The following is a 25744-nucleotide window of genomic DNA, read 5'->3' as shown; positions in this document are numbered from 1 at the left end:
CACCAACGATATCAGCGCGTCAGGCAGTGATACAGCAACAGACTGATGGACGTCCATCCCGTACCATGCAGGTGGGTGGTTTGGGAAGCGGTTCGGGAGAGGAGAGGAGGTTCGCAAGGCATCTATCTCCATTCCTCTCCACCCGCACCCACATCACCGCAGTCATCTTTGTCAACCTCGTTGCAACTGCTTCGCGACGCACGGCATCAAGATAGGCATGGTCAGGTATCAGCCAGCCGGATGAGGAGGACCGCTGTTGATGCCACACCGCACCTTGCGAACCACGCAACGACCTTTCCCGCTCCTCGGCAGTCCCCGATCTAGACGGTCGGCCGCCAGATCAGGCACTGCGCGTTTGACACTCGACGACTAATTGTCCGCGTCTGTTGGTCTCGTCGTCAAGTCGGCAGTCGCATGCAGCATGTCGCCAGTTGACGCAGCATGGCAGAGAACAAGGCAAAGCTAGCCGAACCTTTCCTGCGCTCGCTCCCGCTGCTCAGGATGCCGGGTCTTGGAATGTCTCAGAGCAGACTTTGCACCCTCGTGTCAATCATCTCTCGCCTCGCTGACGAACGGACGAACTGACTGACTGACTATGGAGCGGCGGGCGTCGTGCGGGCGGTGTTGTCAGCACCGACCTATCGTGGTCTCTTGGATGCATATTCGCTTCTACCCGACCCGCACCTCCACCACAGCGGCGGCCATCATCGCTGCTGCTGCTGATGAAGACGAGGTCGTCATTTTCGTCCCCCGTCTGTCTGTCTCATACCTTTACTCTCGACACTCCGACGCCGTTCCCGTCGCTATGTTTCATACCTCCGTCGTGCTCTTCGCTCCATCTTGCAGATTTGACTCCCCGCTCTTCCTCCCGAGCTGAGGAGAGCAGAGCATGCACGCAATCAGTCAGTCAGTCGATCAATCAGTCAATCGCGGCGGCTATGCTACAGACAAGGTCAAGGTCAAGGCGAAGCAGACGCCCCCCCCCCCCCCCCCCCCCCCCCCCCAAATCACGAGCATCTCACCCCAGCCCCTCAACACCCTCCCGTCCCTCCCCCGCCTCCACCCCCGCTCCCGCACCATCGCACGCACGCACGCTCTGCACTGCGTGCAAGCCAAAACCTTCCTCGCCCAGCAAACAAACTCCAAAATTGCGTTTCAGCGTCCCAGCACCGCGGCGCCGCTGCTTCGGCACGTTCTTGAATCGCGCACACGAGCAGCTGCGCCAACCCAAAAAACTCTCCTCTTTCTCTTCCTCGCTCGTCGTGATTCGCGGGGAATGCTGCTGCCTGCTGGCAGGTCGGCAGTGCTGGGGTCCGTCTGTCTGCTAGCTGGGCCAGCTCGCTAGCTCGTTCGTCCGCGGCGCTCTAGCTACTTAGGGCAATATCGAAGAGTACCATACCATCTCACCCCTACTACTCCTACTGAGGTTAGTAGTAGGTATGGTAGTGCTCTACCTAAGGGCAGCCGTCAACAGTGAGGACTTGCAACAAATCTTTGGAAAATCGAAATCCCAACGATACTAGCGTCAAACATCAGTCTTCGCGAACAGACGTGACTGTCAAAGACCATGGCTATCAGTCGGTGTTCTCTTGCAGCACCATCGGACTGGATCTTCTCGCTCATGCGCTCTAGTAGCGCAGGCCAGCCAGCAGACATCACATTGCGTTGCACAGTTTCTGTCAGAGAACCCGAGGTGAATGATTCATTAGGGTTATGTAAGATCCACAGGATCCGTCCTCGAGCACACAGGTAGAAGTCGCCGACGCTATCCCCCCAGGATTCGACCTTCATGATTCCATGCCCCAAAGTCTCCATCACGACCATCTTTTGGTAACCACCTCTCGTCTCTGCCACCAAACTCCCACGGTGGAAATGCCGTCATTATTTCGAATTTTCATTGAGCTGTTGCCCCTGTCAGCCAATTCGCGTTTTCTGTCATGATAGTTTCCTCACGCTGGGAACACTCGACAGATTCGGATTATCGCCGCCTTTCACTGGAATCAAAGACCCCTGAAGAATGCCAGCCTTTACCATCTCGGCGACGCTTGGATGAATTTCGGCATCGAGAGGTATATCGCGACGAGCACCCATGTTTGGAGGGCAGTGACGGGGAACCCATTTGCCGTTCTCGAGCTCGAGACGCGTGAAGATGGGCAGACATTCTGCGATAATGTGTTAGCTGCTGTAATGTTTCGAAGCTTGGGAGACATACCGATGAGCCACCAGAAGGCTACCGAAAGGGTGCCAACTCCGTGACCAACTTTGAGCTTGTCGTGTGGCCGATGAGTTCGTTGACGAGCCTCGAACGCTGTCGCATCCAGCACTTTGTTCAGGAACACGTGTTCGGCCTCCGCAATGCCCGCCGTCAGCGAACTTTGAAGCGAGAGCGTACTGGTCGACTCTGGTAGCCTCGAGACTTCCTGCATCATCCAGCTCAGAGGGATGTCGGACAACAGGTGCTTCTGGCCCTTTTCCAAGCTCCAGCCACCGCCCACGTCGCCATGGTTTCCCGCAAACCAAACTTCTTTGAGGTCGACATTCTCATCGTTGAGGAGGAACAAGGCAGGCTTGAATTTGAGACGCCTCTCGTGAATGGACACGGCATGACGGATGTGTTTTGCAGCCGGAGTCGCAATGTACCGATATGAACGACGGTTCAAAGGGATTTCGAATTGGCCCACGCTGTTGACGCAGTCGAAGAGGCCAAGGAAGTGGACGCCGACGTGGGGACGGCAAAACGTCAGCTTGAATTTCTCCATGTATTGCCTCGCCGCCTCGTCCTTTTCTGTCTGCGGCACGTTGCCACGGGAGGTCTGAAAATTGCTGAAAGTATCCCAGGCGAAAGGTACCAACTCGTCGTTTCCTGTAGAGAGGAGTCCTGCCTCGTGAATCATCTCTGCAAGGAAACGCGCAGTATATGCGCCGCGAGAGAACCCGAAAATGTAAATCTGGTCACCCGGCATGTATTGCCGCATGATGAAGGTGTATCCTGCCAGTACGTGGTCCTCAAACGAGGTACCGAACGCTCGGTCTACGGCGTTGACGATGGCAGATTTGACGACCGGCCAGAATCTCTTGCTCCTGGTTTGGCCTTTGATGTAAGTTCCTATGCCGGCTGCAGTCATAATGTCAGCATAGCTCTGCAGGGCCATCATTCCAACTCACGTTGATAGTAATCGAATTGACCCGGAGCGCTGCGATCGAGGCATTGGTACAGCTTGACAATGTTGGTGTCCTTTTCAGTCCCTCTGAAGTGACATCCGGTCCCGTCGAGGCAGAGCACCATGCGGCGAGGGCCAGTACCGGTACCCGATGCCATTTTTTCTCAAGGGTCGCGTGGGGAGTGTTGAGAAATGAATGACGCGGGATCCTAGCCTTTGATAATTGATGTCCAGTCCAGAAGAGGTTCCTCCAGGTAGGATGAACGGAGGAGGGGGCACATGGAAGGGATGGAGGGGAGAGCTTTGCGTGGCTGCCACGCGGGTACCTACGACCTCCATGGGCGACTTGCAAATCCTCTTTGGTTTGACCGATACCCTTGAAGGTTTCCTCATACGGCAATTTTCGGTCGACCAAGCCTTCTGCGACGGATGGCGCACGCGAGTTCGAGCATGGCGTCGAGGTCCAGGGTTGGAAGTAACGGAGATTGCTCCGGGCAGAAGATCGAGACCTGCTTCTTCAGCAAGCCATCCCTCGCTCTGACACCTTCCATAAGACTCGAGCTACTTCTCTCGATGCTTGCATGTCTTGACGGGCGCGTTTGCTCTGGATGAGCATGGAAGGATGTTGCCTCAGAAATTAACCGGCTTTGAGCGTGGAAGAAAGGCCTGGAGGTCTTGCTGCTGTAAGACAGTCTCACGCGAGCAAGCAACACTCACCGCTTCCTTTGTCGAAGAATACTTCATAACGAGCGCTTGAACGCTCCCTCCACGAGACCAACTTTCATTTCCACTTCATCCTCCGCAGGCTTTAGCAAAGACTTCTTGAAGAGTTAATCCCGATTGGCACATCTCTAATCCACATCCTCTTCACTGAAATCTCCTCGTCCTACCCCTTCCTACGAGCCCTCAAAATGGACTTCAGCCCCCCCAAGTATCTTGCCGGGCCCCACATCGACGGTCCGCCAGTCCCATTCCAAACACAGATCCAGGCACAATGCTAACTCACAACGCAGACTCCATTCAAAAGTACTGCGTCCGCGCCATGAAGGTCGTCGCCTGGAACCTCGTCTACGACAACAGGTACGCGGCGTGCTCGCACCTCAGGAAGCAGCTGGACGACGCCAGATTCCAGTACCCCATCATCGCCCAAAAGAAGAGCGAAAGCGCGGACTTCTTTGTGGCGAGGCTGGTCGACCACTTGCACAGTGACAGGTTGATCAGGTTTCGCAAGTCTGTACGTTGAGTCCTTCTGAGTTTTGGCGGAAGTGCCCTGTTGACTTGCGGCGATTTTGCGCAGTGAGGCTGGCCTTCTCCTTGAGAGCCGGTAGAGCAAAGAAACTGCCGCCGAACGGAAGCGCAAGATGACTTCGGCGGTCAAAGCTCGATGAAGAAGGCGTTGTCGCTTGGTTCTTGTGGGAATTGATACTGAAAATAACTTCAGCAATGGCATTGGCAATGGACTGAGACCGGGAAAAAGTGATCGCTTTTAACCATCGCTCCTTGGAAAAGCGATGCTCCGCTTCAACATCGTTGAAGTATGTTGACTTTCCTTATTCCACCGACTTCGCTCGTGGAGTCATCAAACCATAAGACCCGTGAGAGTTTTGAATCACATCCAAGAACCAGCTTTTTGAACTATCCCAACCGCCATCCGTCTCGTCGCCAAGCCTCCAGTCACTCGCGCCATTGTTCACTCGAAATGAACCACCCATCCCTAAATCAAGACCGCAAGCAAGAGAGACAGAAACAACCCATGCACCGTAGACTGGGAGCATTCATCCCCTCTACCCGCTGTCCAGCCTTCCTACGACTTCTGCTTTCTTTGAATGGTTCCAGGGGAAGAGGCAAATCATATGTCGTTGATCGATTCGCGGTCAAATTGAAAACCACGCTGCTGTTGTTTATGACGGACATCTGAGACACCGTTGCGGCCGATTTTTGAATCCGCCGTGGATGTCTTCAGCGCGATCTTGTGAGCAAGTGAAGCCTTCATTCATACCACCATAGCCCACTGGCCTGTTTCAGTGCAAGTACCGCTGGCAGCTCCGTGGGTGAGGTGATTAATCATAGCTCCCGAGGTGTGGATGTGATGATGTATGACTGCTCCGGAATTGTGGACGTGATCGGGTCTGACTGCTCCGGCTTCTTCAATTTTCCTTGGCCAGCAGTGCCCGACTCAGTCCCAGGCTCTGATCTGTCTCGTCTCCCCGAGATCCTCGTCGCTGATTTATGATTTAGCATTCTGCTTGGCACTATGTTTTGGAATGGTACTGGCATTCCTCTAATGTAGGGTCCAGCAAGATACTTAGGAAGTGAAGTCCGTTTTGATAACACGTAGGCAGTGTTGGAACGGAGAGGACTTAGTGAGGAGGATGTAGATTAGGTGTGCGCCAACAAAGAACCTCTTGGCTGCGACTGCGACTGCGGCGTTGCCGCCTACTGGTCGATGTAATGGAGGACGCGCTGGCCAGGATGCTCATCGGCTGGAGGAGGAGGGACATAGGGAGGGGGTGGTGGTGGCGCTACGAGGGTGCCAGCCTGGGGATACCTGCGGACGGGCAAGTCTTCTGGAAACATGCCAGGAGGCAGCACAATGGGCATACGGCGGTCCCTGAAAAGTAAGCTGAGATTATTTTCTCATTCATGTGTCTCTCCACTCACATTATTGAAGCGAGCCTGAGCGATGAACGCGCTTCGCGGAGAGTCTGGACATATAGCTCGTACAAGCCGCATTCAAGTTGCTTGCATGTTGCTCGAAGATTGCCCAAGTCCGAAACATCGAGGTTCGATGCGATTGTCCGTTGAAGCTCGAGTGGAATACTGAGAAGGTTGGGAAAGCCGGGCCTCGCCATTCGTCGCGAAACTTGCTGAGAGGGCGCTTGGTCGGGTGACGGAGGTGGCGGGCACTCTGCTTCCATGTCTGGCGGCCGAGGATCAGGGTCAGACTCCATGTGGGCGATGTTCGAGTGAAGGTGTCGGCGTGGGCGTTGTCGCGTTGTTTGTGTGAAAGCGTTGGTCGTGGAGTGGGGTAGGTGTGAGGGAGACTGAGGGAAGAGTCGGCAAGGCGCAATTCGTTGAGGTCTTTTGTCAGAGGTGGATGGAGTTGAGGTGGTGGTTGTGGGAGCGGAGGAAGAGGGCGCAGATCAAGATGGACACTTGCTCGCCTACGCCGCACTCGCCTGTTTGGGTGATGTTTTGATGGCGGCACACACACAAACTACACAATCACCGCAGGCCTCCTCTGCTGCGAGCTTTGCCGCCCGTGGTTGAGATAGAACTTTGGTCGCCAAATTTTGTGAAGCCTCAATGGACCCTCGCCAAAGATGGCAACTCTTCAGAGTTAGTGACCGTGCAGCTGCAATAGTGGGCTTGTATTCCAAAGCCATTCAAAGCATACACAACTAAGGCTTCCGCAAGCAAGTTGAAGCCTCTGGATGCTTCTTATGTCTTTACTTCCCATGCACTTGATTGCTCCTCATTACTCTACCTCCTGGGCACTCGAATGCTTCATGGTAGTTATGTACCCAAGCGATTGAACGCTCATGATCTGCCTCTAGGTTGGTGTTGCATGTGCCACAGTTGTCCTTAAGCATATTACGCGACCGTCTTTGCAAAGGCACATGTATCTCAGTAACCTCCGAGCAAAAGTATACGGGTCCCCAGCTCATTCCCAGGTTCTGATCTCGTTGGTGTTGTCGAGTGTCTCGTCCAGTTCATTTGCGAAGTAGGCACCAGCCCATTGTATCGTGAACATGCGTAAAGGTGGAAGCATCTCCTGTGAAACATGTTAGCTTCAAATTCAATGGCAGATACGCACAAGCGGCGATACGAACCAAGAGTCTGCGCTGTTTTGGCGTTGACTTCACATTCCTTCCACACGGGCCCCTTTCATACCGACGAGTTCTGAAGCTGTTGTTCTGATCAAAGCAAAGAGTATCATCACAAGGCCTCCTGGCTGAGCGTGCTGATGTCCTCTCAAACATGATGGCAAAGTTCTCGCTTTTGCACAATTCAAAAAGAAGTTGCGCACAGCCCTTGAGCTTCCTCCTCTTGATCAAATTAAGCAATGATCCCCAGCCGCCGTGAATGAGGCAAACATTGTAAAGGTATAGCTCTTGGAGACTGCTCTGATAGCGGCCGAGAAATCTCAGCAAGTCGTTGCGACTGACGACTGCCTCGAAAAGAGACAGTTTCGAGAGGCATGTAGAGGAAAATGCCGAAAGAGCGGAGCCCACGGCTCTTGGTGTAATTACGTTGTAACTCGAACATGATCCCAGGCCGAAGTCTTGGACTGAGGCCATCGCGCTAAGAAGGCTCGAGATAAGGGGTTTCGGTCTGCCAGTCGCATTCAGAAGCTTATTGGAGTATTCGTAATCGACGCAGTCCACCCCATATTCAAAGCTGCGCAGCTTCGTCAATGATGCTCCGAGATTGGAGAACTCTCGGGCTGGGCCTTTGTTATTGAGGTCCGTTGGCCGGTCGGTCCTTTCAACAGGTGCCCGAATGAGTAGGTCCCCAATTTCTTTGACGCCCTTGGAAATCTGCTCAACCAGCATAGCAAATGCTTGAGAAAAAGACTCTGACGCAAATATGAGGCGTTCTGATTCGAGGTAATCCTGCACGGAAACCTCGTCCCCGCATTCCCGTATCTCTGCGACGTCATAGAGAAGGTCGATGTCCAGGAGGGGGTCGTATAACTCAGCCATTTGATAGAGATCCATGTGCTCGGACATGATGGGAACGTCATAAGTAGTCTCCAAAACCACTGCGGTAGCATTGGTGGTCCTCCTCCAAATGAATTCGAGTAAACCAGCACAGCGGGATTCTGTTGCGACCAGCTGCCTTCGCGATTCGGCGTAATCTGTCGATTTCTGGCCATAGCGATCACTGTTTCCATAGTGCAACGAATGCTCCTCGCGTGTGTACGTATCGTCGTACGCAACAAAGTGCAGCTTCTTGACGTGCTCGGCATTGCCATTGATCCCCAAGATGAATGTAGCCCTTTTGAGCGCGTCTTCTGTCCATGGGATCTTTAATCCTGCAACAGGGATGGCCCTCCAACGGCGGAGTGCGGGAGTCTGAACAAAAAGTCGTATGAAGAGGTCGTACAGCTCCCGTTCAAGTTGCCTGGATGCCGCTCTGAGGTTGGCGACGTCAGAAAGGCTCAAATAGGATGAAATGTCGAGTCGAATCTCCAGAGGTATTTCCAGCAGTAGTTGGTGAGAGTGAAGTGGTTGTCTGGTATCAAGGTCCATGTCTGGCTGTTGCCAAAGTGGAAGCGGTCAGCAAAGTTCCAACCAAAGTGAAGCCTTCACTCATACCATCGTGGCCGCCTGGCCAGCGAAATACAGCTAGCAGCTCTGTGGGCGAGGTGACTGGCGACTGCTCCCGACGCGTGGACGTGATGATGTATGGCTGCTCCTGAGGTTCAGCCGTGCTGGTGTAAGACTGCTCCGGAGGTGGAGACGTGATGGTGTATGAGTGCCCCTTGGTAAACCCTGTCGGCCTCGCGCGAAGAGGAGAAGTCAAACTGCGAAGACTGGAGCCGGTCGCAAGAGGTTGTGGGAGCAGTAGCTGTGCGAGGAAGGCGCACCTGCGCTACGCCCGATTGAGAACAATGACCTACTTGGGTAGTCACGCACTCCAGGTCTCCTCTCAGGTCTGTCTGGTACGCACTTGGTTGCCTCCAGTTCGATTTAACGCCGAGATGAAATTCGCCACAAATCGCGTCTAATCATTCGACAAGCGCCTTCATCTTTGATGCTATTTTTTTGCTACCCTCTTTTGTTGGATTCAACGTGAAACCCACCTTTTACACCTTGGTCTTTTCCAGCTTCTTCTCCAAATCCGCAACCTCCTTGGCCTTGGTAGCCGGCCTCTCAGGAATCTCCAACCACACCTTGGCGCCAGCTTCTGTCGTCAGGCTGTCCCAGTTACCCTGCGGGCCCTCCTCGATGCTCCAGAGCTCAACCTCGCTCAAGCCCTTGATCGACAATGTCTTGATGTCCTCGAGGGACGCCTTGGCCTCAGCGTCCTCCTTCGCAAGCTTGACCTTGCTCTTGGCGCCCTTGACGTTGTGCTTCGAGATGAGGGAGCGCGCGCCAGCGGCAGCATCGAGGATGATTTCGTAGCTCGCCTCGGCGGCGGCGTCCTCGAAGTCGGGGCGATACTCGGGGTAGGCGGCACGCATGATAGAAGGTGTCTTGTCGCCAGGACGACGGTTCAGGCGCTGCCAAAGCTCCTCGGTCAAGAAGGGCATGTAAGGGTGCAGCATGGTGAGGCCGCCCTCGAGAGCGGTGTAAAGGGTATCGATGGCGGAGCGGCGCGCCTCAGCGTTGTCGCCGTAGATGAGGGGCTTGGAAGACTCCTATCATGTTGTTAGTAACCACACATGAATTTTGATCAGCTAGACTTACAATAAAGACGTCGCAGAGGTCGTCGTGGAAGTAGTGCCAGGCAATCTGCGTGCTCTTGGCGAATTCGCGGTCCTCAAGGGCCTTGTTGATGTCCCTCGAAGCGATGCTGAGCTTGTGCAGGATCCAGCGCTCCGCCAGGGTCTCCTTGCCCGTCTTGTCTGCCTTCTCGCGAGGAACAAAGTCGGCGTCAATGCCACCAAGTACGAACTTGGTAGCCTGGTAGACCTTGTTGCAGAAGCGGCGGTAAGCGTGCATGACCTTCACGTCGAAGTTGATGTCACCACCGCCAGTGGTGTACTGGACGAGCGAGAAACGCAGAGCGTCGGCACCGCAGTCGGGGATGCCTTGCGGGAAGGCAGTCTGCTGGTACTTGGTAGCCACCTTGAGCTCCTTGGGGTCGAGGTTGCCCTCGAGGAGCTTAGCATGAAGCTGGTCGAGCTTGATGCCCTCCATGATGTCGATGGGGTCAACAACGTTGCCAAGGGACTTGGACATCTTGCGGCCCTCCGAGTCACGGATGAGAGAGTGGCAGTAGACCTCCCGGAAGGGCACCTGGCCAGTAAGCTTGAGACCAAGCATGATCATGCGAGCAACCCAGAAGAAGAGAATGTCCCAACCAGTTTCAAGGATGCTGGTGGGGTAAAGCTTCTCCATGTCGGGGGTCTGCTTTGGCCAGCCAAGGGTTGAGAAAGGCCACAGGCCAGACGAGAACCAGGTGTCGAGCACATCTTCATCACGGCGCAGAGTAAAGGTCTTGCCGGGGAACTTCTTGGCCGCCTTCTCCTTGGCCTCGGCCTCATCGCGACCGACAACCCAGTATTGGTCATCAGCATCGCTGTTGTTCTCGCCTTCAACCTGAATGAAGTAGGCGGGAGCCTGGTGGCCCCACCAAAGCTGTCTCGACAAGCACCAATCTTGAATGTTCTCGAGCCATCTGAAGTAGTCGGCCTCGGCAGTCGCGGGGCGAATCTTGATGTCGCCGTCACGGACAGCCTTGATGGCAGGCTCCGCCAGGCTCTTCATGCGCATCCACCACTGGGGCTTGACAATAGGTTCAATGACGTCCTTGGTCCTCTGGCAAAGGGGGATTCTCATCGGGTTGTTCTCCTTCTTGACGTACAGACCAAGTTTGGTAAGCTCGTCAACGACAGTGTAACGCACATCGAAACGCTTCTGACCCTCAAACATGCCACCGTTGTTGTTGAGTAGACCGTCATCGGTAAGGACGTTGATGAAGTCGAGATTGTGGCGCTGACCAAGGCTAAAGTCGTTGGGGTCGTGAGCAGGAGTAATCTTCACGGCACCGGTACCGAATTCGGGGTCGACGTAGGTATCGGCGACAATGGGGAGCAGGCGGTCGACAAAGGGATGCTTGGCCTTCTTGCCAACAAGGTGCTTGTAGCGCTTGTCTTCTGGGTGGACGGCAATACCAGAGTCACCAAGCATAGTCTCCGGACGCGTGGTGGCAACTTCGATGGTCTCCTCGGAACCCTCGATAGGGTACTTGAAGTGCGTAATGACACCAAACTCGACCTTCCTCTCATATCCTGGAACGTCCAACAGTGTGCGGCCTTCAATGTCCTTGTTGTCGACTTCGAGGTTCGAGAGCGCCGTCCTCAAAGACGTGCACCAGTTGACAAGTCGGTTTGACCTGTAAATGAGACCTTCCTCGTGCAGCTTGACAAACGTCTCTGTGACGGCCTCAGAAAGGTTCTCGTCCATGGTGAAAGCCTCCCTGGTCCAGTCAAAGGAACCACCCATTCTCTTGAGCACGTTGTTGATGCGCAGGTGGTATTCTCCCTTCCAGTCCCAGATCCTCTGCACCATGGCTTGACGGCCGAGGTCGTGTCTCGTCTTCTTTTCCCTCCTCCACAGCATCTTCTCGACAACGCTCTGGGTCGAGATACCGGCGTGGTCGCATCCGGGGACGTAGAGCACAGTCTTGCCCCTCATGCGGTTCCATCTGATCATGGTGTCTTGCAGCGAAGTGGCGAGAGCGTGGCCAACGTGAAGGGCACCGGTGACGTTTGGCGGGGGTTCCGAAATGACAAAGTAGCCGGCAGGCTTGACCTTTCCATCAGGGCCAAACTCTGGCTCAAAGTAGCCCTCCTTCTCCCACCAGTCATACCAAGCAGACTCGACGACGGAGGGAATGTAGGCCTTGTGGTAATCATCGTCGAGCGACTTGAGGACTGAACCACACGTTAGCATCGCCTAATTTCAGAACAGGGCCTAGCATTGACAAACTCTTCTTCTGGCCCTTGGGCGTCTCCTCAACGTAGGGCGCCAGCTCTTGCTTGCCAGTCGTCTTCTTCTTGGTCACGTTCTTGACAGTGGCCTCGGCAAGAGCGGCCTTCTTAGCTTGCTTCTCAGCAAACTTCTTGGCCTTTTCAGCCTTTTGACGCTCCTTCTCGACTGCATCGCAGAATCAGCTATCCATTCACGCTCGGGCTTGACCCAACGGCGCGGCTGGAGCAAAAGGCCTCTCAGCGCAGCGCCGCGCGCCAATTGTATCTTATCGGACATCCATACGCTCTTTCGGGGTCTTGGGCTTAGCGCCGCCCTCAGCCTTTACTTCGCCATCCTTGCCTGGAGCTTGTTGGCCGGTGGGGTCCTGCTTTGACGACTCGACGGCGGCCGCCGCAGTCTCGTTGGAGACGGGAGGTGGGGGACCAGTAGCGGGGCCAGTCTTTTCTCCAGCTGTATCGAAATTTGCAAATCAGCCCATGTTGCGCAGCAGTAAATGGCAGCGGAAGTGCCTACTAGGATTGTGGGAAGCGTGGTTATGCGCCATTTTGGCAAAGGCGCGAGTTTGCCACGGGCGAGAAGTGACAAGTAAAGGTGAGCGCCGGAGGAGCGCTCTTAGTAGCGTTTTGAATGATGCCCGCTGGGCTGTGGAATTGGAGATAGAGAAAAGAACAATTGAAATGTGACTCCAACTTTCTGAAGGCGGGACACCAGCGCGGCGGGATGCTTGGCGGCAATCTTATGTAAGCGCCTCGACCTCATGTCACATCCACTCCTCGGTCCTGCAGGTGTGCGTCGCTTGTGCTCGCGTGACACTCAAAAAAATATCCTCCCTTCCGTAACGGCAGATGAGTCTGAAGACATGAATTCGATGGTATCCACAATTAGCGCTAAGAAACCCAAGCCCGCCACTCTCATCATCTCCAACTCTTCCTCCTCAGCATCCTTGGACGTCTTTCATGTCCGGATGACATCCTTCTCGCACAAAGCTCCCGGTCGACGCAGTTCGGGAAACCCATGATTCTCCCGCCGACTCTGCACTTGCTTTTCTGTCTGTTTGGGCCGCCCAAGGCGCTATGAGTATTTGGATTTGTTGTTCACGAAAAATCCACGTAGAGTTGATTCTGCAAAGCCTCGCAACCAATTGATCATGCAGAGTTTGTGTTGTTGCGGAGGCAGTCCTGGCGAACGGGGTTGAAGTATGGGTGGGCCATGGCCTCCTTGGCCGTCAAACGTTCCTGCAATTCGTCAGAAATAGTTAGAGATGGCTAATGACATGAATTTACCTGGTGGTCGTAGCGAAGAAGCTTGTCCAGGAAATCGATGGCATCGTTGCTAACGAAGCGCTGGTTCTCGGCGTTGATGAAGCTGTGCCAGCTCTTCTTGGGGAACCGGCCGAGGATATCGTCATACTGAGCATCAAGCTCAATGTCGTACTTGTCGAGGTAGTCGAAGAGGTCCTCGGTTCCAAGGACCTTGGCAATCTTGACGAGCTGGTCGGCATTGCTATTACCATGGAAAAAGGGCTCCTTGCGGAAAATCATCGAGGCAAACATGGCGCCAAGAGACCACATGTCCAGCGAGTAGTCGTACTCCTGGAAATCGACAAGCAGCTCGGGGCCCTTGAAGTAACGGGATGCGACACGGACGTTGTACTCGGTGCCAGCGTGGTAGAATTCAGCGAGACCCCAGTCGATGAGCCTCAGCTTGCGCTTTTCGTGGTCGATCATTACGTTGTGCGGCTTGACATCGCGGTGCATAATACCCTTGCTGTGACAGAAATCAAGCGCCTAGGCCTGTTAGCGCTTGTGTCTTGGCACAATACCCAGAATCGCATACCTTCAACAGCTCAAAAATATAGAATCTGACGTCGTAGTCCTGGAACTTGGGGTATAGGCTTCTGAAGTCCGTGTTGTTCACGTATTCAAAAATGAGAGAGGGAGTCTTGCTCTATCCACTGTAAGCCATTGTCCTTTGCGAGATGGATGCGAGCGCAAAAGCAGCGCACTTGTGCCTCACCTGGTTGTCCCTGACGACGTCGAGAAGAGCCACAATGTTTGGTCCTCCGCTCAAGTTTTGCAGAATCTTGATCTCGCGCTTTATCTTCTTCTTCTTGACAGGCTTGAGGACTTTGATTACGCATTGCTGGTAGTTGACGACGTTGATGCCTTCGAAGACCTCGGAGTATTTGCCACGGCCTGCGGGCGCACACACATTAGCCAGTGCATCTAAGCAGCCGCCGTGTCGAGTCAAAGAGGCTCACCAATCTTCCGGACGACCTCGTAGTTCTCCAAAACACCCCACGAGATGTTGACAGAGTCATAGTCCCAGTAGGACCGCGGCATGTTCGCGTTCACATCTGCGTCTCCATCAGCGGGTCTTCCAGCGCAAGCGAGAGAGTATCAGACAGACCTGCGTAGACACGCGCCATACTTGGCGCCCGTGACTGCAGGTTTTCCACCCGTATGTCCGACACTTCGGCGGTGTTTTGAAGAGGATTCCGGGAGGAGACGAGCACGGCAGCGACCAGGACCGCGACGAGGGATCCAACGAGGGCGGGGTGCAACCAGCTGTGCGCAAAGACTTTGATGGAGCGAGGCTGGGGTGTGTGTGCAGGCTGGGTCGGGTTGCCAGCTGCGCGGGTGGTGGTTTCGTCGGCGGGGCGGTTTCCAGAGTGGCCGCGACGATCGACGGCATCCCTGTCGCGCTTTTTTTGAGCCTCAGGCCTCAAGCCGCGTTTTGACCTCTGCGGGAACAACACTGGCGCTGCTCTCTCGTCGCTGCCCATTGTCTTTCCCTTCTCTCTCGCATCTCTTGCGAAAACGCCCACTACGGCGCCATACAGTCCACTTATACACCGTCGCACACTTCCACAGTCTACTCGGGATCCATCCCAAACTTCTCCGACAGACCGCGCGCCACGACCTTTCTAGACCTGGACTTTTTCAACGCCGTCAACACCGCCCGCCACGACCGCCAGTCCAGATGTTCCACGACCTCAATGTGCCTTGGTCCGCGAAGGAGGTCGAGCTCCAGCGGACCGTTGCCTTTCTCGACGAATGTGAGCCGCGCTCGCCTTTCCTGCGTTGACGCATCTGACGTCTCGCAGTGGGATACAATGTGGTCGCGCTGACCCACACACTTTCTGGCAAACTGCCTGCGGACCTGGTATGATTGCTCTACGTTTCTTACAAGGACCCATGCTGATTCTCCAGTCATGTCCAATACCAAACCCGCTGCCATTCCCAACGCCGCCCAAGATGCGCATCCTCCGCCGTTGCACCCTTGTCCTCAACGACCCGGCTCACAACCACCGCATAAACAACCTTGCTTCGGCCTACGACATCGTCGCTGTACGACCTAACGACGAGAAGACGCTCCAACAAGCCTGCCAGACGCTCGACTGCGACATCATCTCCATCGACATGACGCAACGGCTGACTTTCTTCTTCAAATTCAAAATGCTTTCTCAAGCAATCGAGCGCGGCATCAAATTCGAGATTTGCTACGCTCCGGGAGTGTTGGCACGAGACAGTTCGGCGCGGAGAAATCTCATCACCAACGCGACGCAGTTGATTCGCGCATCAAGAGGGCGGGGCTTGATAATAAGCAGCGAGGCCAAGTCGGCATTGGGATGCCGCGGACCATGGGACGTCATCAACCTTGCGGCTGTGTGGGGTCTTGGTCAAGAACGGGGGCATGAGGCCTTGGTAAAAGAGGCGCGTGCTGTGACGGTCAGCGCGCAGATGAAGCGGACAAGTTATCGAGGCGTAGTCGACGTGATATATGGCGGTGAGAAGCCCGCGAAGAAGGAACCGCAAGCGCAGGAAAAGAAGGGACAAAAGAAGGGAAAACAGGACAACCAAAAGCGCAAGGCTGTGGAAGGGGACACCGCGTCAGAGCAGAACAAGGCACCGTCGAAGCAGGAGTTGAAGAGACAGGCCAAAAAGGCCCGGACAGAGGGGCAAGCGCCAGCCAACCCTGGAGCAGGCAAGGCCAACGAGTGCGCTGGAGCGGAGCCGATGGATGTGTCTTGAAGAGACGTGGGCAACTGGACTTCCTTCCACCACCATGCTCCAACAACGGGCCTTGTTTTACCTGCCCGCTTTGAGAAAGAACACCACCGCTGCCGTCTGAGCTGCTCTGACTTGGCCAGTCCGAGTCGAGACCACGTTAGAGGCAAGGCACCGTCTCAGCAACTTCAGAAAGCTTGCTCGGGACAGTAATCAGGCTAGTTTGAGCCACGTCAAGCTAGGATCAGACCGTAGGTATCAATTATCAGAGGGTACTTCTCAAGAGACAAAAGGCAATAGTAATCAATTCAAGCCGCCCTCGCAATCTCATCATGGTATCATTCAACGTCCCCCTCCCATTCTCTTCCTCCAGTCTCCCAACGCAATCAAGCGCCAGGAGTACCCTCCCGGCTGCTCTCTCCACTCTTCCTCGCATGACCATCGATATGCAACAAATGCTTGACCTTCTCCCCCAAGCCCTTCTTACCCCCCTCTCCCTCGCCCTCCTTCTCGTCGTGGTGATGATGCTTCTCCTTGTCCTCCTTCTGCGGCCCGCTGTGTCCTCCGTACTTCTCGCGGTGGATGTTGCCCTCGCCGCCGCGGCCCGTGTGGTAGTTTGCGTAGTCGGGGCCTGGCTGTCGCAGCGCGGGCTCTGGGATGACGTCTGTGCTGCGGCGGCCGGCGGAGGAGGGGTCGGCGGCCGGGTGGTGGACGTGAGCGTGCGGGTCGGGGGTCCCGTGGCGGGGAGTCGAGATGTTGCCGGCGCCGCCGCGCTGGAGAGGGTGGTGTTAGCTGCTTGAAGCTTGCCTTGTGGACAGCGACCTTGCTACGTGTGGAGAAGCGGTGTTACGAGAGAGGAAAAGTCCCAGAATCACGTCTTCTGGTCCCAGGAATCCCGCGAACGAGACGACACGACGTGGAGGCAGGCATGCTCGTCGCAAATCCACACGAAGAAGCCGCATCCTTCCAGACGCGCCTGGAATACGGGGTGACAGAGAAAGACGAATCCGAAGCAGCGAAAATAGAAGGCAAGCAAACAGTTGAACGGAATAGAAAGCGACATACCCCAGTCGAGTACTCGGGCTCGCTCGACTCACCCTGCACGCCCTCGCGCACAATGGCGCCGTCGGTGTAGACGTGCGGGTCGTGGCCGATGTTTCCGGCGCCTGTTCGCGGTCGCTTTAGCATCAGCACATGGACATCTCATGCGCGCGTTGCAAGAATTGATGGCGCGGGTTGTGTGGGGAAAGGTGGTGAGGTTGGTAGAGGTGGGTAGGCGTGAGATGGGCTCGTCGTACCTCCGCGGCCGGTCGACACGATGGGGTCGTTGGAAGACATGGTGGCTTTCGCGAGAGAGGTGTAGTGTTGCTTGCTTGTTCGTTTAGTCGATCGATGAATGAGGATCTTTGGTCGCTGTATGCGCTTGCTTGGAGTAAAGGTGGGTAAAGACTCGCAGCACAAGCGGAGTAAGCAGGAACCAAGACAGTTCAAATTCCAAGGTGTCGTCCCCTCCGCCGCGGCGGCGGCGAGACAAGAAGCTTGAAAGAGCTGTCCCTCCTCTCAGCGCCGCCGCGGCGCGTGACGTAACTCGTCTACGTGGGATACTTGCATATCATCCAGCCGTTGCCAATGACGAGCGGGCTGGCGCTCACGACACGAGTAAGGGCGAGGTGACTCTTTACCATCAGCAACAGCAACACAAAGGACATTGGCCTTGTGGTCGTTAGCCATGGCCATTTGTCGGCGGAGACAAGCGATTGCGGTCACGGCCAGAGATAAGGTGATGTCATTCCATTAGCCGCTATTTGAGTTCCCGTCAGGTCCTTCGCCGTCCCCGCCGTCGTTCCCCGCCGCTACCCCGTCCTGCCCGTGCCCGACTCCGTTTTTCCGACGACAACGACGTCCTGTTGACCCATAACTCAATCTCGGCCATTCTCGACATCATCACCGCTCTTTTCACCATCAACGCCTTGATCTCTGGTCGTTCTTATCCTGTCTTAGTCCATCTCTGAGCCAGCCGTGTACGACCAAGTGCCGGACCTTAGGAAGCAATCCATCATTCCCTTCAGGCAAATGTCTTCCTGGATATCGAGTCCAAGAATGAAAGCAAAGGCCATGAAAAACAGATTCGTGTAGGAATAGAGGCTTCACCACTGGCCTCTCTTTTCCGTGGTGGTGGCAGCGTTGTCGAAACCTGCATTTTCGAATCCTCCCTGAGTGGCAGCGTTGTCGAAGCCCGATGTCGTAACCCACGCCTCGGCCGGTTTATCAGCCTCTTTCTGGGAGCCAGCGCGAGACTTGCCGCCGTGAGAGCCGCTGTGATGGCTGCCCGCCTTGCTATTGTGCGAATCACCGTTGTTGCTTTTGGCTTTTCCGGACTGAGAACCGCCATTTTTGCTGGACGGCTTGCGCAAGAGCTCGCGTTTTCCATCAACGGTTGAGCCACCCCATTTCTCGAGCTTGTGGTTTCCGTCACTGCACCACTTGGACCCATCGGCGCACGAAAGACAAATGTCAAAATTGCACGGGTCGCAGTGCCACCATTTCTCTGTGTCGGCCAGAATGTTCTTGCAGCCATCGCAAGTCACTGTCTCCAAAGACGACTTCGACTTGGCTCCGGACTTTTTCGAGCTTGAAACTTCGGCTACTTCCTGAACCCAGTTGCTCACTTGGGCAGATTTGGCGCTTCCAGAGGCAACCCTGACAGCCTGCTTGACAGAGCTACTCTTGCCGGAAATGCTGGACTTCTTCATCAACTGCTCGATCAGCTCCTCCTTGCTCAAGTTCATGAGCTTCTGCTGCTCCTCGCGTTTCTTGATCTTCTCCCAGTCTGCGTCTCTGTCGCGGAGCATCTTCTTGAGCGTCTCCTTGGTCCGGTACCTGAACCTGAACACGGCGTAGGGCTTCTCCATGCTGTCCTTGTACACCGGCACTCCCAGACGGTGGCGGTATTCCGAGCCCTGACCGGCATAGACTTGGTGCTTCAGACCGCGCTTCTTGGCCTCGCGCTCGGGGACTTGCTCCGGAAGCTCGGACGGAGCAGTGACGAAACCCCTGGAAGCCTCGACGTACTGAGCAAGCTTGTGCTTCTGTGAAACCGGGCGCTTGTTCCAATTCTTCCAGTACGACTTGACGATGGGCTCTTCGGGAACAGAAGGGACGTGCATGTATGAGACGGAGCTCGGCGGCTTGGAAGACTTGTGCGACTTGGCTTTCTTCGAGCCGTGGTCCGACTGCGAGTTTTGGACGGCTTCTGTGCCCTTGTTGTCATTGTTCGAGCCATGGTCCGGCTGCCAGCCACTGTTGAAGCCTTCGCCTCCATCGTCTTTGTTCGAGCCACGATCCGGCTGCCAGTTCGAGTCAACGGGCTCGCCGTCGTCGTTCTTCTGCTCATTTGCCCAAGCACCGGCCTGTCCATCATTGAAGTTGTCGAATGTTGCGGGCTGCTCCTCTGCAGCTGGCTCCTCCGTGGATTTGTGCGCGTCGCCTTTGTCTTTCTTGTGGTGCGAGGCCTGCGTTTCATTAGCATAACGGGGATTGTACCGATGCTTCTGGTCATTGGACGACGGTCGCTCGTAGCCGCGGAAAGTCACGGTGCTCGCAAGTTCTGAATCGGGTTGGTCACGCCTCCACAACGGTCTCGAATCCTCGCGGGCATGCGACTGGGACCTGTTCATAGCCCAAGGCTCTGCATTGTACGCAAACGGATTCTGTGGGAAACCATCCTGGAAATTGACGTGGCGCTCCCGTCCAGAACGAGTGCCAGACTGACAACGGGAACGAAGTGACTTAGAAGGTGCAGCACGCTTGGAAGCAAGATCACTTACAGTGCGGACTCTTTCGTTTGCTTGCAAGACACGACGGTTGGCTTCGGAGAGTTGCGAGTCTAGTGAAATGTCAGCGTTGTGGTTCCAGACAAGAGTTGGCGGACCATCATTCTGCCCAAACCTAGGACTGCATGAGGACTAACCTGACTCTTGCACAGTCGAGACGGCGACGGTGAATACCCTGTCCATTTCAGGCCTCCACATGACACCTGGCTGATGATCTGAAGATGGTCTGAATCGCCTTCGCGGTGCAGGCTCAGCCATGCCAGGGGCAGGAAAATTGTGTCCTGCTTGGGGCCGGTACAAGTGGTAGTAGCTACCACCATAGCCCGCTCCACCAACCGGGCCAACAGGACTGGCACTGGACGTTCCGGTCAAGCTACCCGGAGCGATGAACGACAAAGGGACCCCAGTGTGCCTGTCACTTCCACGGCGATCTGATGGTCCATCGAAGCCAGCACCAAAGTTGTCCTCTCCGGAGTCTTGGCCAGAGTCGTCGTTTGCTCCGTCATATTGTGGATGCATGGCCATAACCTCCTTGGGCGGCTCCATGCCGTGCAGGCGCAGCACGACGACCTCGATGGTGCCTATCTCGTCGGAGCGGTGGGCATTTGCGTCGGTAGCAGCTATTCGGTGTCAGTAAGCAGGCCCGTTGCATCTTTCTCGGAAATGCTCACCGATGTTGAGCTTGTCAAAGCGCCATTCGCGCCCAAGGAAGCGTTCGCCCTGGATCTTTTCTTCCTTCTGGCGGAATAGGAAGTCGATCTCAGTATCTTCACGCCTGGTGTAGGGAGGGTGTTCCTCTATCAGGTCGGCCCTGAAGCGCATGCACTGGTAGACTCCGTCGATGAAGACAAAGACAGCCAGGCCGGGGGCGATGAAGCCTTCGGAGGTGACGTGGATGTTGAATGCGCTAGGCTCGTCGGGAATGGCGACAAAGGTCTCGACACAGCCATCGGTGTAACCGGGACGGATCTCGTCGAGAAGCTTGTGGTAAGGCGGCAGTGCAATGCTGCACTCTATTTGCTTGAGCTTCGGCATGACGAAGATTGCCCCTCAGGCAGGGCGAGGTTGTTGGATGATCTGTGGTTGAATGGATCAGGGTGACAATTTCTTCAATCACGAAGAGACATGTCCAACGGAGGGCGAGATGGTGGGGGAGCCGTGTCGCCTTGGGGCGCGCAACAGTCGTGGGCTTGTGAGGAGCAAGGAAGATAAGGAAGGTTGAGATCAGTCGAGTTTCGGTGAGGTTAAGTCGAGGTTCGGTCAGGATGAGTCGAGAGACGAGCCGCGAAAGAGATGAGATTCGGTCGAGATTCAGCCGACGAAGGTGGAGATTCGATTGAGCTCAGTCGAGATCTGGCTGGGGTGGGGTGGAAAAGAGGTGCAAAATGACCGTGGAGGTGCGTGGGAAAAGGTGACGTCGAGGGCAGTCGTGACGGGTCGCCGAGCAGCGGGAACACCACACCACCCAGTCCCTCCAGTCACAGCACATACCCACAAGCCAGCAGAGCACATGGGCCAACATGCGCCGTCATGATCTGAACCTGGCGACGGCGCAGTCGATCTACCTTGTGGGCGCACATGGAAGCGGGTGTTGTCCCCCCATGCTCATCTACATCTGGATGCAACACCACGACGACCGTGCACGATGGATTTTGGCATCCAAACTGACTCTGACCACGCCCGCACGATCCCATGGGCTTTAAATACAAGACCATCTCTTGCAGTCACTGGGTCTGGAGAAGTGTCCGTCGGATGCGGAAATGGAGCTTGGATGGCCATATTCGGGATGCGGAGAGGTGCCTAACAGGACCCTGAGATGCTGCGAGTTGGCGGAATCCGGGGAAGGTCGAGGGCACAGGAATGGCCGGTTGCTCAACGGGCCCGCCTAGGTACAGAGTCTGGAATCCACCGCAGACGATTCGATGCCCAAGGGCGACGCCAGAGCTAAGGTAATGTGCCTGCTTCCATTCACATGCAATCGTCTCCCTCGCTTCAGTTGCCACCGCTGCATCGTCACCTCGTCAGGTCCCGGTCGTCGCTCAAGTCGCACGCGCGGGCGAGCAGCGTCGTCGTCGTCGTCGTCGCCGTCGCCGTCTAGAAGGCCCCTCCCTCTATGCGCTGCTACCGGGCAGCATTATTGATTTTTGAAGAATGGCGCTGGCTGGTAGCCATGTCGCGTTAAACTTGACTTTCCATTCCACACGCCGCCGGCAGCCGTACCACGGATCCGGTCGCTGAGGCACTGCTCAAGGGTGGTGTGCTGTGCTGTGGTGTGCTGTAGTGGGCTGTCGTGGGCGTGGGCGCTGAAATATTACTGCTTCGTCTCTGGCGCTGCGCTGCGCTTCTCCTCCGCGTAGACGTTTCTCTCTCCCAAGCCCTTTACTTCGCCCTCACCATGACAATCTCTTTCTCCCACCGCCCTCTCACACGATTGCGCCCTCTCGCCATTCTAACATGTTGACAACTTAAACTGCACACCTAACAAGCTCCTTCCCACCGACCTCTCTCCCAAAATGTAAGCGCCTCCCGCCTTGCTCCCGCCGCGCTCCGCCGCGCGCTTCACCAATATTTGTCGCTCATGCCCCTCAGGAACCGTGTCGAGCGTCAGCACCTGCTCGACCTCTTGACCTCAGTCGTTGCGGCCACGCACCCTCACGCTTCACATACCCTGGCCGACTACATTGCGCGCCCACTCACCGACCATGAACTTCACCAATTGGTCCAAATCATTCACCACAACCACCAGGCCAAGGAGCGCGGAGCCTCCCAGCCCGAGCTGCTCTGGTGCATCGATCACGCAAAGACACAATATGCGACATACCTGCGCGCATTGGGCAAGCGCGACATCAAGGTCTACTGGGCAGCTACCAAGGACCTGAAGCGATTTGGCCCAAGCTACCGCCGAGAGAATTGGTTCTTTTTCAGCCAAATCTACGCCCGCCGCTACAGTGATGACCCGATTGAAAAGTGCAACAAGACCGAGGACAACTATGCCGGCTTCTGCGTCGTCGTGAACAGCGCAGAGTATGAAAAGCTCACCGGCATCACTGCCGAATGGCCCGTTCACATTCGCATCAAAGACAACATCAGCCTGACTTATGCGCCGCTGGATTTTTCAGAGCCCACGCGCAGCATGAAGGACGTCTACTTCGGCATGGTCAAATCTCTCGTCTCAATTCATGCCGCTCGCTTCGATTTCGAACCGACTCCATTTGTCCGGGGAAACGCGCACTGGTATCCTTTCGCTTGCTCTACCTACACTACCCACGAACGCCTTTGCAGACACTATCGGAGAACTACAACTGAAGAGCTGAACATGTGGGATCGGGGCGACAAACCCGAGGCAGTCCTTTGCAAAGGTCGCAAGCGGGCTGGAGAACGCCAAGCTGTGATTGACCGCGAAGAAAATGATTCAATCCGCGAGCCGCCTGTTCAAATGGATGGAGAGCAGATTCAGCGTGCCGGGTTCTTCAGCGGAAAACTTGGAGGCTTCACATCTCACCATGGCCCTGGACATTCTGTGTTGCCGCTGGATCAGCCAGCTGTGACTGGCCGCTACGACAAGGCTGGACGCATGCCACCTCCTCCAGAGTTTCGTATCACGGCCAGCTCGGAGTCGGGCGAGGACTCTGGATCCGTTGCAGTCGCAAGCTTGTCGCTGGTGACGGGACACGTCAAGCGAATGAAGTCCTTTGTTCAAAAGCCTTCTCGTGGAGAACCGGTTGCTCCCAGCACCGATGAAGGGGAGGCCATTCGACCACAGGGAGAGCAAACGCCGGAGAACCCTCTCGCGACCCCTCCTTCGCCGCCGCTGTCGCTTCTTTCTGTGCAGCTTGCAAGTTCAACGACGGGATTCGAGACCCCTCCCAGCTCGACATCTCCAGTCAAGCCTTCTCGGATGGACACTCCCAACAGGCAATTCAAGAGAAGAGTTCCCTCTGCGGCATCAAAAATGAAGCGCAAAAAGGGCACACCTCGCCGCCCAGGCTTGAAGACCAACAGCTCCCAAGACTCCGTCCTGTCTGACAGATCCACTCTTGCCACTCGCACGACCTCAAGCTCGTCGTTGGAGCCGCTCACCAAGACCTCGACAGGAGAATCCAAGATTTCTCTTCCCTGCGTCGACACTCCCTCGCCGACCAATCTGTGGACACAGCCATCCATCGCATCCAACCTGAAGCAGCCCACGCTGCGCAAGGACTCTGGGCTCGGCATCTTTTCGCCTAGTCGACAAGCTACTACTAGCATTCAGCGAGTCGACGCGCTTGACCAGCGGACCGCCAGCGCCAGTCCCCACCTTTCCAACGGCGCCCCAGAGCTTCCTCCGTCGCAAAAGGCACGAGGCAGTATCGGCGACCGCAAGGACTCGTGCTTCTCGGGGCCCTTGGCGCAACAGACTTCGGCAGCGATGGACGCGTTGATGAATTCGGTCAGTCCGAAGTGAGCTAGTGCGCTTGCTCTGAGCTCGCTAGGTCTCCCACCGCCAACCCACTTCTTTTACATGCCGGTACAGATAGCGAGCATTCCTTGCTTTTTTTTGCATTGCGTTGCTTCGAGAATACCCAGGTCTTTTCCATTCCCTTACACTTCTAATACCCCTCCCTCTCGTTTTCTCTCTTCTGCTTTTGCATTCTTGAATTTTCGTTGCATTGCGTTCAGTACAGCACCAGCGAGCGGATCGAGTCAATAGGGCGCGTTCGGCGGCAGTAATGTCTTTCTTTAATTTCCCTTTGTCTTCTTCTCCCTTCTCCTCCTTTCCTTCGTTACGAAACTCATAGAAGGCGGAAACTCTCAACAGTCCAGTCCTCGCGGAGAATCGGGATTGGCGGTCGATCAGTTGCGGCGCAAACGGCGTCTTGGTGGGGCATTACCACCTCAAAATGGTCGGATTTGGGACAGGGTGTGGAACGGTGGTTGTGACGGCGGGCGACATGGGTGGATATGGTCCTTCGTTCGGTTTGGCGGTCGGTCGTCGCATATGGATGGATGGATGGATGGATGGGTGCGTGGTATGCGTGCGGCGTTTTGCGGTAGCGAGGCGTTCCTGGATGGCGTACCACATCTGCCCGTCACTTACTTTCGTTTTCTCTGAAGCGGACAGACAGGTGCACAGGCAGGCAGGCGAATAGGTCGATAGCATACCCTCAATAGTCGATTTTGAAATGCTCTTTGGCGAGCGAGCGATTGAATGGACAAGTCTTTCGTTGAATCTATTTAAAACGGACTTTTTCCGTCGTTCGTTGATATTTACAGAAGAGGCGGACCTTCGCGAGAATCGGTCGCGCGCATGTCGATGCTAACTTTCACCCAGAAACAACAAACAACACGGCGAAACGGTCCAGCGTTGAGTAGAATCGTAGCGTGCTGTAGTGGTGCGCGGGTACCTGCGTCGTCGGTTCCCAGCTAAGCCTAGGTCCCCTTCTCTCCCCTCTGCTTCCCGTCGCAAGGGATGGTGATCGGCGTGCTTGCCGGAAGCTTGGTCGCGGGCAGGTTGCCCTGCATGTTTCTTGATTATACGTCTGGTCGTCCCCATTTCTACAGCCTTGAGCTCGAAACAGCCTGAAATGTGCGGATGTTGAAGCCGACACCTTTGGTTGAAGAGCCTCAGTGGAACCGGAGTTCAATGCCGCACCAAAGCATATCGAATGCAGAGGACAACGAGCCTTCGCTCTCCCACGAACCCCTCATCTCTCGCTCATGCATTCCACACCCACACACACCGCTGCCGTCCCCTCCCGCGCCAGTGGCAAAGCGACTCACCGCCCGCGTCATCTCATCTCGCGCGGTACCTGTACCTGCATACCCGGAACGGGAAGGATGCGCTGGTGGGCGGGTATGCATGCCTTCGAGCGTGCATTAGTTGGTCGCATGTCGGGGCCTTGGTCGGGTGGGGGTTTGGATACAGTAGTATGTGTAGATGAAGGAGTGCAAGGTTTCTCGAGAAGAAGAGTGTTCGAGAGCGAGCTAAGGGGAGGGATAAGGATGGCGGTGGAGATGGAGATGAAGACATGTGGGGTTGCCGGGATGAATGGTAGAGTTTTTTCTGATAATTTATGCAGCTGGACTGAATGATG

The 25744-nt window shown here is 55.5% G+C and overlaps 11 protein-coding genes across 11 annotated transcripts; 2 read left to right on the top strand and 9 right to left on the bottom strand.

The window, feature by feature from the left end:
- Nucleotides 1-1935: 1935 nt before the first annotated feature.
- Nucleotides 1936-3319, bottom strand: J3D65DRAFT_600531 (uncharacterized protein; the record flags this gene model as incomplete). Its single annotated transcript, XM_066797976.1, has 3 exons — nucleotides 1936-2162; nucleotides 2213-3115; nucleotides 3166-3319. The coding sequence occupies 3 exons, from the start codon at nucleotides 3317-3319 to the stop codon at nucleotides 1936-1938; spliced, it is 1284 nt and encodes a 427-aa protein (XP_066659125.1).
- A 1321-nt stretch (nucleotides 3320-4640) lies between these two features.
- Nucleotides 4641-5027, bottom strand: J3D65DRAFT_615101 (uncharacterized protein). The gene has a single exon (XM_066799291.1). The coding sequence runs from the start codon at nucleotides 4934-4936 to the stop codon at nucleotides 4712-4714; it is 225 nt and encodes a 74-aa protein (XP_066659124.1). The 5' UTR covers nucleotides 4937-5027; the 3' UTR covers nucleotides 4641-4711.
- A 375-nt stretch (nucleotides 5028-5402) lies between these two features.
- J3D65DRAFT_656110 (uncharacterized protein) lies at nucleotides 5403-6470 on the bottom strand. The gene is made up of 2 exons (XM_066802499.1): nucleotides 5823-6470; nucleotides 5403-5772 (listed from the first exon to the last, which is right to left on the bottom strand). Exons 1-2 carry the CDS (start codon nucleotides 6110-6112, stop codon nucleotides 5598-5600), a joined length of 465 nt encoding a protein of 154 aa, XP_066659123.1. The 5' UTR covers nucleotides 6113-6470; the 3' UTR covers nucleotides 5403-5597.
- Nucleotides 6471-6695: 225 nt separating this feature from the next.
- J3D65DRAFT_230264 (uncharacterized protein) lies at nucleotides 6696-8523 on the bottom strand. The gene is made up of 2 exons (XM_066794671.1): nucleotides 6995-8523; nucleotides 6696-6936 (listed from the first exon to the last, which is right to left on the bottom strand). The coding sequence occupies exons 1-2, from the start codon at nucleotides 8414-8416 to the stop codon at nucleotides 6826-6828; spliced, it is 1533 nt and encodes a 510-aa protein (XP_066659122.1). The 5' UTR covers nucleotides 8417-8523; the 3' UTR covers nucleotides 6696-6825.
- J3D65DRAFT_691159 (valyl-tRNA synthetase-like protein) lies at nucleotides 8524-12371 on the bottom strand (the record flags this gene model as incomplete). The annotated part of the gene is made up of 5 exons (XM_066803916.1): nucleotides 8524-9528; nucleotides 9578-11769; nucleotides 11825-11992; nucleotides 12110-12277; nucleotides 12341-12371. The coding sequence occupies 5 exons, from the start codon at nucleotides 12369-12371 to the stop codon at nucleotides 8974-8976; spliced, it is 3114 nt and encodes a 1037-aa protein (XP_066659121.1). The 3' UTR covers nucleotides 8524-8973.
- A 138-nt stretch (nucleotides 12372-12509) lies between these two features.
- Nucleotides 12510-14467, bottom strand: J3D65DRAFT_615091 (kinase-like domain-containing protein). The gene is made up of 6 exons (XM_066799290.1): nucleotides 14237-14467; nucleotides 14088-14183; nucleotides 13844-14022; nucleotides 13664-13774; nucleotides 13111-13614; nucleotides 12510-13062 (listed from the first exon to the last, which is right to left on the bottom strand). The coding sequence occupies exons 1-6, from the start codon at nucleotides 14253-14255 to the stop codon at nucleotides 12973-12975; spliced, it is 999 nt and encodes a 332-aa protein (XP_066659120.1). The 5' UTR covers nucleotides 14256-14467; the 3' UTR covers nucleotides 12510-12972.
- Nucleotides 14468-14581: 114 nt separating this feature from the next.
- Nucleotides 14582-16152, top strand: J3D65DRAFT_615087 (RNase P subunit p30-domain-containing protein). Its single transcript, XM_066799289.1, has 3 exons — nucleotides 14582-14885; nucleotides 14934-14992; nucleotides 15040-16152. The coding sequence occupies exons 1-3, from the start codon at nucleotides 14810-14812 to the stop codon at nucleotides 15859-15861; spliced, it is 957 nt and encodes a 318-aa protein (XP_066659119.1). The 5' UTR covers nucleotides 14582-14809; the 3' UTR covers nucleotides 15862-16152.
- J3D65DRAFT_615085 (uncharacterized protein) lies at nucleotides 16064-17602 on the bottom strand. Its single transcript, XM_066799288.1, has 3 exons — nucleotides 17136-17602; nucleotides 16903-17003; nucleotides 16064-16610 (listed from the first exon to the last, which is right to left on the bottom strand). The coding sequence occupies exons 1-3, from the start codon at nucleotides 17173-17175 to the stop codon at nucleotides 16224-16226; spliced, it is 528 nt and encodes a 175-aa protein (XP_066659118.1). The 5' UTR covers nucleotides 17176-17602; the 3' UTR covers nucleotides 16064-16223.
- Nucleotides 17504-20691, bottom strand: J3D65DRAFT_230415 (uncharacterized protein). Its single transcript, XM_066794673.1, has 4 exons — nucleotides 20241-20691; nucleotides 19808-20201; nucleotides 19665-19723; nucleotides 17504-19604 (listed from the first exon to the last, which is right to left on the bottom strand). Exons 2-4 carry the CDS (start codon nucleotides 20193-20195, stop codon nucleotides 17985-17987), a joined length of 2067 nt encoding a protein of 688 aa, XP_066659117.1. The 5' UTR covers nucleotides 20196-20201; nucleotides 20241-20691; the 3' UTR covers nucleotides 17504-17984.
- J3D65DRAFT_230369 (uncharacterized protein) lies at nucleotides 20126-20926 on the bottom strand. The gene is made up of 2 exons (XM_066794672.1): nucleotides 20241-20926; nucleotides 20126-20201 (listed from the first exon to the last, which is right to left on the bottom strand). Exon 1 carries the CDS (start codon nucleotides 20703-20705, stop codon nucleotides 20301-20303), a length of 405 nt encoding a protein of 134 aa, XP_066659116.1. The 5' UTR covers nucleotides 20706-20926; the 3' UTR covers nucleotides 20126-20201; nucleotides 20241-20300.
- Nucleotides 20927-21683: 757 nt separating this feature from the next.
- On the top strand, nucleotides 21684-24326 carry J3D65DRAFT_230040 (uncharacterized protein). Its single transcript, XM_066794670.1, has 2 exons — nucleotides 21684-22185; nucleotides 22260-24326. Coding segments are annotated over exons 1-2 (1857 nt in total). The 5' UTR covers nucleotides 21684-22183; the 3' UTR covers nucleotides 24115-24326.
- The last annotated feature ends 1418 nt before the right edge of the window (nucleotides 24327-25744 follow it).

This window comes from Phyllosticta citribraziliensis (genome assembly GCF_038025025.1).
Source record: "Phyllosticta citribraziliensis strain CPC 17464 chromosome Unknown J3D65scaffold_2, whole genome shotgun sequence".
NCBI classification, from domain to species: domain Eukaryota; kingdom Fungi; phylum Ascomycota; class Dothideomycetes; order Botryosphaeriales; family Phyllostictaceae; genus Phyllosticta; species Phyllosticta citribraziliensis.
This window is presented reverse-complemented; position numbering and strand designations above follow the sequence as displayed.